General features: G+C 37.2%; 1 protein-coding gene across 7 annotated transcripts in view; it reads right to left on the bottom strand.

The window, feature by feature from the left end:
* STAU2 (staufen double-stranded RNA binding protein 2) overlaps nucleotides 1-15,762 on the bottom strand; it is a 165,101-nt gene that overhangs the window by 75,521 nt on the left and 73,818 nt on the right. For all 7 annotated transcript variants that reach the window (XM_054060482.1, XM_054060484.1, XM_054060481.1 and 4 more), the window contains one exon: nucleotides 4,639-4,946. In XM_054060482.1, coding sequence (XP_053916457.1) covers nucleotides 4,639-4,946 — 308 coding nt within the window. The remainder of the gene's footprint in view (nucleotides 1-4,638; nucleotides 4,947-15,762) is intronic.

The raw sequence follows: 15,762 nt of genomic DNA, 5'->3' as shown, positions 1-15,762 counted from the left end.
ATTTAACTAAGTAAACAACATTTCTTAATTGTGACCTGCTTTAGAGAAGAGCTTTAGAACTGAAATTGCTATTTCAGCCATCATCAATGAGTTGGCATACTTGGACACAGAACATTAATGAAGGAAGACAAAGTCAATCGCACCAGATTTCAAGATATGAAAGTTACAATATGTCGGCAATAATTTATAACCCAATTATTTTTCTCAGTTTTAGCCCTGAATCCCTCGTTCATTTCTTTTGTATTAAAAATTCCCACTGGACTCAAATCAGATTGTCATGACTGTGTCTAGATTTGCTTGAGAAAGAGGTTCAAGTCCAAACTCTTCATTACTAAAAAGACCGGGAACTCTAACTAGCATGAACACTCTGTCAAACAGTTCTGGCAGCGCACTTAATACTGGTCAAAGAGAAAGAGCTCTCAGGTAAAAGCAGGATTGAGACACACAAATCTTCACAAACGGAGGTGGGATGGATGCGAAGGTCCTTTACCTAGTAAGCCAGGCACCAGTTCTGTGGTGCTGCACTAAGTTAGCAGTCACAGCTAAATTTGAGAGAGACCAGGAACAGTCACAACACGATCTAAGCTATGACCAGCAGCTGTTTCACACACTACACACCAAGTCTGAAGAAGCCAGACTCACCGCTTTTTACCTTCCTGTCAGTGATTACATCCTTCAGCAAAAGTAGTGAGGAGATACTGAGGAAAGCACCATTATCAATCACAACAGAATGACAACCCACAACACATGAGGACACATCTGCCTCACATAACACAGTCCAGGGCAGAAGTCTCACAGGTATGAATGACTTCAGGCAATGAGTTCACAGTGTGAGGCAACAGACCAAATTTGCTAAACACTGTGTAGGGTTTCCAGGCTTACAAGTGAACTCTAAGTCATGTGTTTATGAAAATCCCAAGAAGCATCTACCTTTTTGGATTATTTTACACCTCTAAACGACACGCTATTAGCATCCATAGAGCCTGTGACAATTGTGAAAATGCTGTTTAGGTGCTTTTTAGAGTTTGACCTGCTCCAAGACATTTATGATTACAAACAGATCAGACCCAAACTACAGCTCTTTCCTTGAAATTCACTAAGGGCTGCATTTCCCTCAGATTTTCCATATGTACGTATCTGTCACGGTTTAGTAGTGAGATCCAAGCACTCCTAGACTGATTTCCAAATCCATCCTCCAACAAAGCAAAGTGAGCGTTTGTTTTGTTTAAAGCCACTGTAGAGAAAGATTTGAGCTCGATGTCAGCCCTCGTACAAAATGTGGAAATTTAGTTTAGGCTCACCTCTGCCAGCAGTTCAAAACCACAAGCTGAGATGGATGTGCTGCAAGGAAACCTGACTCTAGTACATGTAGGAGGACTTTTCCTGTATGTGCAGTCACTCAGAAATGTACCATTACATTGCTCGTTGGGAAAATGAGAAACACTTAGAAATGCCCAACAATACAACATTTAAATCCATCAATGTATAAAATGGAATAGTTAATCGCCAAACAAATGTGGAGGGGAAAATAAAAAGAGAGATAAATTGCATAACCACTGGAATCAAAGAAATACATTATGTAGAAACTATGTCCTGTGTCAGATTTTATTATGTAGGCATTAGGGGGAAAAAAAAAGATCTCCAAGTCTTGCCAATGCAGAAAGCCAAACACGGCTGCAGCTGTACACTGGGACTGACTGTGGGCACTCAATCCCGGCATTTTAAGTTTCACTCTCTTTGCTTCATGGAAACTCCTAGAGGAATTTCTTATGGGACTATCTGCAACTTGTGTTTTACCTCAGTAAAAACTGGAGGCTCAAATTATTCATGTGTAAACAGCTTCTCTGAATGCTTCAATTTAAACAAACTCTCTGAACAATTCACTGCACTTAATTGGTCAGAAAAAATAACTGTAACTTTCCTAATTGAGTTACAAAACAATGGCCAAAATACCACATAGTCATTTAACAATTTTATGAAAGCAGAATTTTCCTTTATATAATCTCTGGGCAAATTCTTCAAAACAATTAACTGGTAAAACGTATTCAAAAATATGAAGCAAGCACTAAAAATGCTTTATTCAGAGTTTTTAAAGGCTTGCTTGAAGTATTTGAGTTTAATTATCACTGTTAATTTGAAGCCCGAGTATCCAATATTCAAATATTCAGAAGTATCCAACCTGTTCTCAGTGACACTGAGCTGCTGATTATCAATTACAAATACCTCTAGAATAATAACATAAAAATGTAATCTTTTAGTACTTTTCCATACATTGGTCCCAATATCTCTTAATATTAAGGGTTTACAACAGAACATGGCTGAGATTGTGTACAAACAGATTTAGAAGAATTTAAATAAATAACCACATTTTAAAGACATGAGCCCTGCAGCTAAAGAAGTTGAAAAAACCCATTCAAGTAAGTAAATAACATTCTTTACATTTACAAATGAAACATCATATGAGTATTTATTTATTTTTAAAAAAAATTTCAAAAATACATTGTAACAGAACAGAATGTATATGTTCTTCAATGAAAGACAAAACTATGTTTATCATTTGGACCAGAATACAAATACATGCTAACAATTTAAAAATCATTTGGGGTCATTCAGGAAACATGAAACAAGCTAGCTGTTTGCAAACGCAGTAGTTTTCTGTTTATTAAATATGCCTGAGAAAGTTAACCTGTAAATAAATCTGCTTTTAGACTCTTAAACACAAAGAGCTTTCTAGGCTGAAATGGTGAAGAGACCTGTGATATGCACCTGACAGGCCACTGAGCCATTTCTCACAGAGATTCTGTTCACTGCTCCACCTCAGCTCCACCACCCAGCAGTGGCAGTTGCACATCAATACCAGGCTTATTCAAGCGAGCTGTTAAAAAGCAGGCTAAGACGATGTACAACCATCATTTCCATACACAGTGGATTGATGTTAATAATCAAGAACCTCTACGAAAATTCTTGGTTTATATCAGGGCCAAGTAAAAAGTAGTAGTCTAGTTTACGGAAGAAATGGATTAAAATTTTTGGCTCAGGGCAAGACCCTTTAAAAACGATTTCTACAAAAGCATCTAGAGTAAAAGCATGGGAAAAAAAAAAGAAACCAGGACAAACACAACCAATCATTTTACAGTAACCACATACTGTAGGCAAGTAGGAATCAAAACAGTAACATAAATTGTGTATCAGTTCTATGAAAATGAAGTGTTACTAGCAGACACAAGCAATCTGACAAGATGTGAAAGCGAGCAGTGAAAACTTCACGGATTGAGTATCTTTTCATCAGAATTCGTCTGTTTCTACTACAGGCAGGTAACAAATGGAACTCAGAAAAACTGAATCCCTATTAGCAGCTTAACTCTACCGTGGTGAGGCTTACACTTTTACCATTTCATGCACCAAGAGACTTTCAAACTAATAACTCAAGAATGACATTTGAAAAATTAAAACCAAAAAAAAAGCTGAATGTACATTTTAGACAGAAACAGCATTAGGTCAAATCCATAACTGGTGATACCTGATGTTTGCAAACATAATTTTAACTATGCTGCTTATATCAACAGAACATCTGATGCTATTTGTTGAATTCTAGCAGCCTCTTTTAAATCACTTCCAACAACTGCATACTTTGCAAATTGCATGGGCTTTAATGAAAAAAAATCTTTATCAGGCTCACAAAAATTCTAGCAGAAACCTCCCATATCCAGAATTTGGTTACATGATTAAATGACATGCGCTAGAACATATGAAATCAACTTTTCATATTAAACAAATTCACAACTCTGACAAGAAAAAAACCAAAACAAAACTCACCAAAACCTACAACAGGAAAAAGAATATTTCTACATAGCTAGTCCTGTTCTTCGATGGTGTAAAGCAGTAAAATAAGCTACTATCCATATATGCATGTAACGGTGATTGGGAAGAGGCTTCCTTTTCCTAACTTCCACACTGTAGTAATGACTGGATATACTACAGAGCCTGTGACTGTCCTATAAAATGCAGGGTATTTGCAATTGCTGGATACAGGTCATCAGCGCTGAAGGACTCATGCGCTGACCCAGCATGGTACATCTTACATTCTCTAGTACTGATTGGAATGTCAAAACCATTCTTTATTGCTCTGACATCAGGTCTGGTTCTAGGCTGCACCTTCTGATCAAAATGTTGTTCTACAGGTTACAAGGAAAAGGTGCAGAGTGGGAAGCACAGTAACGGCTTTCATGACCAGAAGACGAATGCAAAGTTAAGGAGGTGCACCAGTACCTTTTGGATCAGAGTTGAAGACAGAAATCGACACCAAAGCCATATGTAAAGCATCTAATGCCAAGAGGTGAAGACTCTCAAAGAAGTGCAAGTAAAAAGCATAAATTAAGCCTGTAATTACTTAAGGAGAATAAACAAAGGAAAGATGGCTTGCAGTAAGGTGAATGGAAGGAAGGAACAAAAAAAAAAAGAGAAGGAGACACATGTATTGGTGCAGGGTTATTTCTCCTGGACCCAGAAACTGCCTTGGACACCAGCTAATTTTACAAGATAAGTTACATGCCTGCCCACACTCAAGAAGGCAAGAGTGAAACCTTGATGGCAATGCTATGATTCTGGCTGAAGAGCTTCATTTTCCCCCTCCCATACCTGAAAGCCTTGAATCCTTGCCAAATATTCCAGCTGTTTTGAAGGCTGCACTGCAGAACAAGGGGAAGCAGGAGATATTCCTTTTAGACCTATGGCTTCGGCAGTTGGGGATGTTCCATTCATGAGAAGTTCCCTGGCAATCGTAGCTGTGCTATTTGATGTAGGAGATATGCTGAAGAAAGAGCTAGAAGTCTGGCTCATTTCTTTGGATGACAAATAGCTTACAGTGGTACCAGGGGCTGATTTGTTGCGGCTTGCTTCCATCTCTTGATAAACATCAGGAGAGAGATGGAGTATTCCCTTTGGTGCTGAAAACAAAAACAAAAAACATTCCCATTAATCTGGAATAGATTTGATGTTTACACCATTTTCATTAACATATTTTGCAGTGGAAAATAAGTTAAGCATCTAGAAGCAGTATCTTTTTCCACAGTAATTGTAAATGAAACTGCATGATTTATTTAGAAACAAAGCAGAACCGAAATTGCCCTCTTCTTCCTTTTCCCTCACTCTTTTTAAGAAGGTACAAATCTAGACTTTAAAACTGTGGCTAGCACAGAACACACAACGTGAACAATCTACAAACCACAAGGAACAGCTGCTACTTCAAAACAGTAGCATGATCATTATTTGACTACAATCTTCTGCCTCCTACCTGATACAATAATTTAGGCTGTTATTTCACAAATAATTTAAACTAGCCTATGTCAGCACTGTCACCACCAGAAGTACTTCTTTTCTCTCCCACCTACAGCTGTTGTTTGTACTCTCCAGCTGCTGTATTGCTTGTGCCAGCACTAGCACCTGTAGGACCACACAGTGATGCTCATGAGAATGAGCTGTTGGAGGCAAAAGAAGGGCAGAAAAGCTTCTTGTGATAGCAGCACTGCGTCAAGTGCTGGCTTCAAGTTTTTGCTGAATTACAAGGCAGCCTGTGCTTAAATAACCTTAAATTGCCCTGCAGCCACATCGTTACTCACTGTTATATGACTGCTCTTTAGTGAAGAGGAATCTATTTATTTATTTGTTTGTTTGTTTGTTTGTTTAGCTGCACATATGTCATCCTACAGTTTGCAAATAGCTACTTCCCTTGGACAACATTTATACTGAATGAGGAAAGCATCTACATGTCGTCATTAATATCAAAAGGAGTTAAGGTAAACATTAAAAAGACAATTTATGTGAATTATATTTTAATATTTCCAGTGACATGATAATTAAGGGGGAATTTGTCTACATTTCGGTATTTTTAGTGTAGTTTTAGAAAACGTCTCAACACCAAACTCACTTGAAAACAGGAGACATAGTTAATCAGTTTTGCTGATATTGCTATACATGGAAACGTCCAGAATTAGGCTGAAGTTTGCTAATTTTAATATATAATAAAGCATTTGTTGGAAACATGAGTATGCAGTTTGCTGATATAGTGTGAAAACCTCTTTCTTGTTATTAATAAATCAAAAAATGAGCTCAAATTGTGTAATTTCATATTAAGAGCATACTTCAGTCTTCTACCATGTATCTGAAAACAGCATGGGTGAACCTAAGCCATATGGCATTTCATTCTAGGGATGATAAACCTGTTTGTTAACTAATTCACTAACCCCAAGAGAAATCAAGGGTTCAATACTTAATTTATCTGCAGTACGTATTAAATTCATCTCAGAATATAGCATAAATTCAAAGAGGAGAAGAAAATTAATTTCGAGTTTCCCAGATAGGATTCCTCTAATCCTAGTAGTGCAAGGAGTATTTTTAAATAAAATGTGTCCCTCAAGAAGAGTCAAAGAATATTACCAGTAATTAATATCCACATTTTCAACTACGTAGTGAAAACTTCACTTCCTCACTGCTGACTCAGCAAACTGCTTACAGGTGAAATCTTTTAATCGATTTACTCATACATTTGGCTCTTAAATTAATATTGCTTTCAGAGAGTTAGAGCATGAGCTTATACCACTCACAAAGACATATCTGTTATTCACCTGACTGCTCTCTCCACTACCTTTGTGGGAATAGGGAACCTATTTAGATTCTAACCTCTAATGCCAGTGGTATTTTACTCAGTGTTAACAACTGGTTCAAAGCCAGCATATCCTGTATTGAACTCCAGAGCTAGGCACAAAGTCAAGACAATGCTGCTGGGAAATGTAGAAGACGGGGTCCCTAAAATTTCTTTTTCTCTATGTGAGCCAATTTAGAATATAACCTTAGAGATAACAACAACTGTGTAAATATGCCAATGATTTTATAGTGCAAAAATCACTATTTGATACAAGTAATTCTATGCCATTTTTCTGAAGATATAAACCTCCAAGGCTGATCACTGCTCATATTTTTTAATAGTCTTATGCAAGAGATAACATGAATGAAAATGAAAATAGATGACACAGATATTGATAGTTGACATTAGTTTACAAAACCAAACAAGAGCAATAACATTGAGTGGCAGGCATTTACCACCTCCTCAGACCTGCCCACAGTAAATCTGATTTCCTACAAATATTTGAGAAATAGAAATGAAAATTGAACAAAAGGTAAAACAATGCACTTATTTGGAAATAATCTGATATTAGATCCCCCAAACACAGTTTGGAAAAAACATGGTACAACATTAACTTAAAAAAAGTTTAAAGAAGTTTAAAACAAAGTCCAGTGCTACAGATGTCTCCTCCATTGATGTAATAGTACTTAAAACAAACATTTTACATGCTTTCTCAGCCATTTGACTGTTTTTACATGATCCACCCAAATATCTAACTGCTGCCTTGAACAATGGTTTGGAACACTTCCAGATTACTAAGCTTTCTAAATGTTAAAATAACTAATATGCAGCATATAATGAATAAAAAGATATTGAGCAGATCATAGCAAATGCTCCTAAAGTACTGACTTTACCCTAATGGTGATGTTAAATTAATAATAGTAATTTTACACTTATGCAACACCTTTCTGCTAAAGACTTCAAAGTGCTTTATAAGCAATAATTAATTTAAATCATACATTGGCTCTGAGAGGCAGATATTATATTACTGTCATTGATTATATCTCAAAACAAAGTAATGTAATGTTCCAGACATTATATTAATATAGCTGCAAGATATTAACTTCTTATATTCAGGTCCTATGTTTCTCGAAGTTTCTTACAAACTTGTTGTAAAAAGTAAATAAAAACTTGGTCTCTTGAAAACCACTATCAAGCACATATTAAATGTGATTCTTTATCTATTTTTAATATATTATTGAGGATAGTTTATAGTATCATTACTTCATCTCTGTTGAATTGTAGAAGAATGCATATATATATAACACTTTAGAACAGGAGTGAAGATGTTAACACATGGCAGAGTATGACATCAACAGAAGAGTAAGTATACAAAAGAACTCTTCAGAAATTATCTTAATTAGTCTTCAAACAAGGATTTTAATAAAAAACACCGGAGAAAGAAATACTGCCCTCTAAAACCTGTATGTATTGCAGGAGAACACCTCTAAGTGGATATTTTCATATTTTCGTTAAGTCTTTCAGCTAAAAATATTAAGATTTTTGTGTCCACTAAACATTTATCTGATACTAACTTCACCATTCTCCAAAGGTAGCACTGTAATTATTAGAAGTTACAGGATCTATAATACTACCATTTAGACCAACAACATTGCACCTTCTGCTGGATATTAACTTAGAGGCACATTCATGAAACACATTAAAATAATTTCTGTATGTATTATTTAAACCTGTGGGTAAACGTGCTACAAAAAATATGCTGGCTAGCTATGCAGTGTAATCACTAACATTTGAAAAACATGCCTTACTCATCCTTGGCGGTAATTGTTACCAGTCTCTCACACTCTTCTGAAGTCTGAACACGCCAAAGACCTCTCTTACCTAAGACTAAATGTCTTGAACTTCTGTTGTCTACTTTTGCTATCACATATTAGACAACTGCAGAACAGTTTGTACTCCAAGGCAAATGTACAACTAAGACTCAAAATGGCACAAATATCCTTCACAAGCCCTCCCTTTCAAGTGTAATCTCATTGCTTTGATTCCACTTCCTTTGGTAGCAGCAGCAGTAGCGGCAGTCTACAAAACCCTGTTGGAGTGATGTTACTTTTATTCCTAACCTATAGGATCGCTTTGGCTAGGAAGACAGGAGGACCTTTTTACAAAAGAGTCCTCCGCTGTTCTGGACCTTCACTCATGCTGGAATTCACAGAAAACAAAACTAACCATTGGAGGGACTTTCCATGTGGGGGAATGGGGTGAGGAACGATAACCACTGACAATATCACCAAATGAGCCACAAAGTAATAACACTGGGATTTGCTGATAGAGGGACAGTGATAACATACCCCACAGAGGTGGGCTACTAAGTTAAGAAAAATTCAGAGTGATGACAGCGTTCCCTGCACACTTGTAATGTTACTTAATGTCTATAGTGGTATCACTGGTGTCGCATTTTCAATTTTCTATTTCTGTCAGGAAGATCAGATAACATGAAAAGCTGACATTTCTATTTTATTATTCAAATTTATCATCCAAATTTATCAATTTATCATCCAAAACATAAATTTATCATCCAAAAGATGACCTACAGAATCAGGTTTGTATTGTAAATCTGTTTATACATGTATCGGTGCTAATTTTCTCTCTATTCTGACTTGATCAACTCCGTAGTGATACTCTTCCTCTGCCTTCACACAATGACTTCTCCTGGCTTGAGGTCACACATGGATTTTTCGTGTTTCATGAACACTCCGTATACTTGGTCTAAACCACAACCTTATTCTTTTTCAGAGAACTACAAATTTCCCCCTAGGCTCCCACCTGTCCTACATAAAAACTAGACTTGTTGGTGTGTCAGAAGCAGTGTCAGGTGGTGTATGACTTACCCTGACACGCCCGAAGCTCGTGCACTACAGCCAGTGATATGGGATACTGGCATGAAGGAGAACTTTCAGGTCTTGTGTAATTACATAAGATTACATGGTTTACATCAGTAAACTATGCTATAACTCTGTACATGACAAGCTTTCAAATTAAGTTTACCACCCTGATATTTGAAATAACCCATTACAGGATGAACAAAAGATTGTTCATAAAGAAGTAATCAGTATTTTCATAAATGAATAAAATACCCAAAAGATAATAATCAAAAAGCTTTCTTTCCAATTATGTTACCTGTAGTCACATTGAATAAAAGCCTTCCTATATTGTGCTGTTTAAAATACATGGCAAAATCTTGTGGTAAGTAAGGCATTAAATAGGAAAAGCTAGACCCAGATCTACTCCTGGCTTCATTATTACGTAAGTTAAAATAGAAAAACCTTAAAAGAAATGGAGGACTTTCACATATAATAATTCCTCCATAGACCTGGCAGGTTCTCAACATGCCCTAAAATATGGCCCACTACAAATTCACCGAGAGAAAAAAAGAGAATTTATAAAACCAAGTAACTATTTCAATAACAAGACTGAAAAATGTAAATATTATCATAAAAAGAAATTATAATTTTATACTCCATTCACTGTGAACATCTATTTATATACTAGAATATTTTCAAATTTTGTTTTATTACCACAGTAGGAACTCAGGAAATGTCAAACAATTCAGTAGGGAAATAGTATGGCTATTATGTTCTCAGTAAATAGTCTACACACAATGTTGGCTTGAGATATGAAGATGCAATCATTACCTACTTCACGTAACTATCTGTGGTATTTCTAAGTCACCAGCTACTGCAATATGCAGACATGAAAAAAGTTTTGTCATTACACAATGTCCTTGAATCAAAAGATCTCATCTACATGACCTCAAACTGACGGTATATAGAGTCACTCATTAAAATACAAGTTTATCTGACCTTAAAATAACTGTAAGTGTGAATTAAATACTATTTAATTGTTCACAAAGTCAAGTCTTGATATCCTTAATTTCACTGGAAGATTTTCTGTACAGTCAAAAGGGAAACTGCCATATCACAGGAGACTGAAATTGTATACATTTCTCTAACATTCAGTATTTCACTCAGGTGAGGAAAGTCCTTTGAAATCTCCCACAGGTTTACTCCTACTTGGGAACATCAGACTTTGTTGAAAATAAGACTTCATGTTTGCAGTGAGGAATTTCTACTGGACAGCCTACGAAATATTCCAACAGACAGACGAAACATCTTCACCGCTATTTTTACATGATAATTTCTGCATCACAATATATCAGTGTAGCAGGTGACCTAAGATTAAGATGAAGCGGGTTCTGAAAAGAACCAATCTAAATGCAGACGAAAGGACAGTGTTCTTATCAGTCAAGCAAATTTAGAGCAGCAGCAGCAAATCAAGCTAGTGAGCTGGCAAATCAAGGTGCTCGTAAAAGGTGCGAAAAAGTGATTTTTGAGGGAGTAAAGCAATTAGGAGAGTGCCTATGTGCAACCAGAGGTGACCTGTGCAGGCAAGACTATTCCCTAACAGATTAAGAGAGGAATGAGAATTGTGATGATGAAAACAAAGGCATGACTCACACGTAGAAGAGATGAAAGAATGAGCTAGTCTACTAGACAAGGACAGAGAGGTTGCTGAAGCTAAGAAGGTCAAGGGGGATATCAATAAGCACAGCATAGGTATGAGCGAAGATGAAATGAGAGGAGAAAGTGGTGGAGGAGTGGAAGTCACAGGGTGTTTGATGTAAAGAAAGGAGGATGGAGGAGAGAATGCAGACTTAAGCCTTGGTTCTGACAGTAACAAGGCCTCAGTTCAAGCAATTCAATTCTTCGAGGACATTATTATTCTACGCTAAAGGTGAGGTACACGGTGTATTCCAGGTTGAGGGAAGGGAGTAGGAAAAGCAGAAAAGACTTAAGAAAAGTGAAAGTATGTAGAGAAACACAGTATTGAGGTTAATTTTGTGATAGTACTCTATTTGCTTGGCCGAAGACAGAAATCCAGAGGCAGATAATTTGCACAATTAGATTATTAAATTTGAATTTGAGAGTTAAGGTCAGAAAAGAGCTCTGTATTGCTATTTCACATGCAGTTTTTTCCAAAGGCATAGACTAGCAACCTTCAGCAAATGTAATTCATATAGAAATTTCAGGGGACCGGGAAAAACAAAAGCAGAATTTCTCTGAATTACCTCTACCCACAGAGCTGGCTACCTACTGTCATGGTGGCTGTTCCCTCTCTAAACATCTTATACACCAAGAACTTAACTGTTAAACCATCTCCCAGCAAGCTGACTTGGATTTCTTCTCAGCCCGAGTGCATCCAAACCACAAGCCTCACAGCACAAGTATATGTTTCTTACATATGCATAACTCGTACTACTCAAGAATCAGGCAGCAGTATGCTTGCAACACTTTTATTTTAACCTGTACCTAAAATATGCAGAATATAGTATCTGTAAACTAACCAGGGAACACCAGAATACATATCTGCATCTTCACTCACAAGTGCTTTAATCAACAGACAGACTATGAAGTCATGATTCCTATAGATCCTCCTTCTCTGTGGACTTCCTGCATTTTGACAGCACCTGACTTTTTATTTTCTATCTGCAAACCATAATGATATTAGAAACACAACGCCAAAAGGCAGCTGCCATCGTCCCCATTACCCTGCAACCCAGGAGTGCACTCATCCTGGTGAAGAAGGACATTGAATCTAAGTGTCTCAACTTTCTGGAAGCATGTAAAACACTAGGTACTTCAGAAATACACATTATGCTCTAAACTCAGCAAAGAAAGCATCACATCTCAAAATGGAAAACTTGCAGTACTTCAAGCACCTAACCAACTGTCTCAAAAGGGGAAATGTGAGGAAAGGAGGATCAACCACAGCTGTGGTCTCACGCACCTGAGTTGTGCCTAAATCCTACTTATACATAAAAATGCTAATTTGGATCTTGCCACTAGTTCTCAAAAAAGCAAGGAAAATAACTACACTCCCTTCCCTGTTTTGTTAATATTAGGTGGGTTTTAATAATACATGTTTTAGAAATTTTATCAACTATTTAAAAAAATAAACCGGTTTTATTTAATTGCTAATTTTCAGGATAAATTATTTCATTGCTGGATGAAACTGAAAAATAACACGTTAATTATTAATAATGCCAAACACAGAATAGATTTCCTTGCTTAAATAACTGAGGCAAAAAAGAAAACTGGACAAACTTCCTCTGCTTCTAAATTTAATTTTCCTGTGTATTCAGTTAGAAAGAAAATTGTTCTCTTTTTTATCTCAGCACCATGCTAGAAGATGGTATGAAATCTTTTTTTCTTTTCTTTAATTAGCACATCAACTCAGCAGCTAAAGGGGCAAGGTGCTATTTAAACATAAACAACTGCTGTAAGCTACTCTAGCCAAGGTCATGAGACATACAGAGTGTAGATAAGGGTCTCAGCTGATGGAACTCCTCACTGAAACACACAGTGATGATATAATGTTCACCTGACAATTTGTTTGGTTAAAAAAAAAAAAAACCCAAACAAGTTTTAACAGAAAAAACACAAACCAAACATGCAAAACTACAGTTCTGGAGATTGTGCTTCATCAAATAAGCGCTGTTGTCAACCCCTTGTACTATGCTTTCTATTCAGAATGACAAGTAATTCAACAAACGTTTAGTGATATATCAAACTGCTAGAAGCGATGTATTATAATTGATGAAGTTTAGTAAGTTGGGAAGCAATTCAAAAGTGAAGTCCAGCAACAGTACTTGGTGAGCAAAAATCCATACAATCCACTGCACATGACCTTTGAAATACACTAAGAAGAATCAAATATTTCAGTAAAATACAACACATAAATTCCAAGTAAAAGTGCCTGAAATACAAAACAAAAATTTTATTCCCAAATTGTAGACTTCAGGTACTGTTCACAGAAATACAGGTGCATTAAATCAACTACTGGAAGACTTCATCAAAAGCCCCAGTTGAAAAATAAACATGTAGAGGACTATAACATACTAGCGAGGGCCAGAACTACAAAGCTCACATAAATTTTGATTCCTCCAAAATGAAGATTTATTAGTATAAAAAAAATTTCATAAAAATATGATTTGTTGGGGGGGAGTCACTCCAAAAATGGTGAAGAAACATCTACGTAAGAATTTGAAGGTAATCATACAGTTAGGACTTACAGTAATACTATATATTTTTACAGTCCCCCACAACATCCTCCTCTCTAAACTGGAGAAAGATGGGTGGATGGTAAGGTGGACAAGAAACTGGTTGGATGGTGTTATTAAAAAAGTAGTGGTCAATGGCTCAAAGTCCAGATGGAGATTCGTGACAGAGGTGTCCCCTAGGGGTCCGTACTGGGACCGGTGCTGTTCAATATCTTTATCAATAACATTGACAGCGAGATTGAGTGCACCCTCAGCAAGTCTGTGGATGACACCAAGCTGAGTGGTGTAGTTGCCACACCGGAACAACAGGATGTCATCCAGAGGGACCTGGACAGGCTGGAGAGGTGGGCCTCGGAGAACACCATGAGATTCAACAAGGCCAAGCGTAAGGTCCTGCACCTGGGTCAGGGCAATCTCCATTTTCAGTACACGATGGGGGATGATGTGCTTGAGAGCTGCCCTGCAGAGAAGGACTTGGGGGTGCTGGTCGATGAGAAGCTCGACATGAGCTGGCAGTGTGCGCTCACAGCACAGAAGGCCAACTGTATCCTGGGCTGCATCAAAAGAAGTGTGGCCAGCATGTCCAGGGAAGTGATTCTGCCCTTCTATTCCTCTCTTGTGAGACCTCATCTGGAATACTGTGTCCAGTTCTGGAATCCTCAACATAAGAAGGATATGGAGCTCTTGGAACGGGTCCAGAGGAGGGCTACAAAGATGATCGGAGGGCTGGAACACCTTCCATACAAGTACAGGCTGAGAAAGTTGGGCCTGTTCAGCCTGGAGAAGAGAAGGCTCAGAGGAGATCTTATAGAGACCTTCCAGTACCTGAAGGGGGCCTACAGAAAAGCTGGAGAGGGGCTATTTGTAAAGGCTTTTGAGGATAGTGCCAGGAAGAATGGGTATAAACTGGAAAGGGGCAGATTTAGACTGGACATTAGGAAGAATTTCTTCACCATGCCAGTGGTGAGACACTGGCACAGGTTGCCCAGCGAGGTTCTGGATGCTCCGTCCCTGGAGGTGTTCAAGGCCAGGCTGGATGGGACGTTGGGCAGTCTGATTTAGTGGGATGTCCCTGTCCATGGCAGGGGGGTTGGAACTACGTGATCTTTAAGGCCCCTTCCAACCCTAACTATACTATGATATTGTTGTATTTTTAATATGCCTTACATTCTCCATCTCTTATTACTTAATTAGATTTTTAAAAATACTAGAATAGATACTACTTATGGAAAAATACTAAAATATCTTCATCATAGATTTAAGAAACTCTTTTGAATATCTGTTTGCTTTTCCTCATTGCTTTTATTTTACTGAGAACAATTGCATGAGATCAAGTATCTTTGTTCCTTAGGAGATCATCTGCTCCTGCTGCTCATTTACCATCTGAAATCATAATCATCTGTTGGTGACAATCTAATCATCTTCACAGTAACTAATTGTGATGTCACAAACAAATGGTTATGATTTCAGGTGGTGAACAAACAGCAGGAGCAGATGTGCTCCGAAGAACAAAGACTGTAAAGTCATGCACAAAACTCTAGTAACAAAATGTTAGGCAAGAAAAACAAAGTGCCTGTCCTTTATGGAGAGGTAGGATAGCTCCGAATGTAATTTTTTTTAGTAGCAGTTTTTCAATACTTACTTTTGACTCCCAAAATTGCTGGAAATAGGTAAAGAAAAACTATATAATAGAAAATTAAGGGTGGGGAACATATGAAAACAGTTAGGGTAATATCTTCCTTTTTAGAGTTATGATATATAAAAATGCTGTCACTTTTTTGTTTTATGTACTTTGTTCTTCACAGCTCTTCTACAGCTTCTCCTAGAACACATGCTGTATGATGTTTGTGATTACCCCATCTAGAAATACAAACCTAAAATATATTCCCAAGAAAACGCACTTTGTATTAGGATTGTGTACTTATTTTATGTTTTGTTTTTGTTGATAACTGCTTAACTCAAATCCAGAGACATAAACAAGCATTCTGTTGACAGTAAACAT

Source organism: Cuculus canorus, chromosome 2, assembly GCF_017976375.1.
Source record: "Cuculus canorus isolate bCucCan1 chromosome 2, bCucCan1.pri, whole genome shotgun sequence".
NCBI lineage: Eukaryota > Metazoa > Chordata > Aves > Cuculiformes > Cuculidae > Cuculus > Cuculus canorus.
The sequence above is the reverse complement of the archived record's forward strand: the minus strand, read 5'-3'. Positions and strand labels throughout refer to the sequence as shown.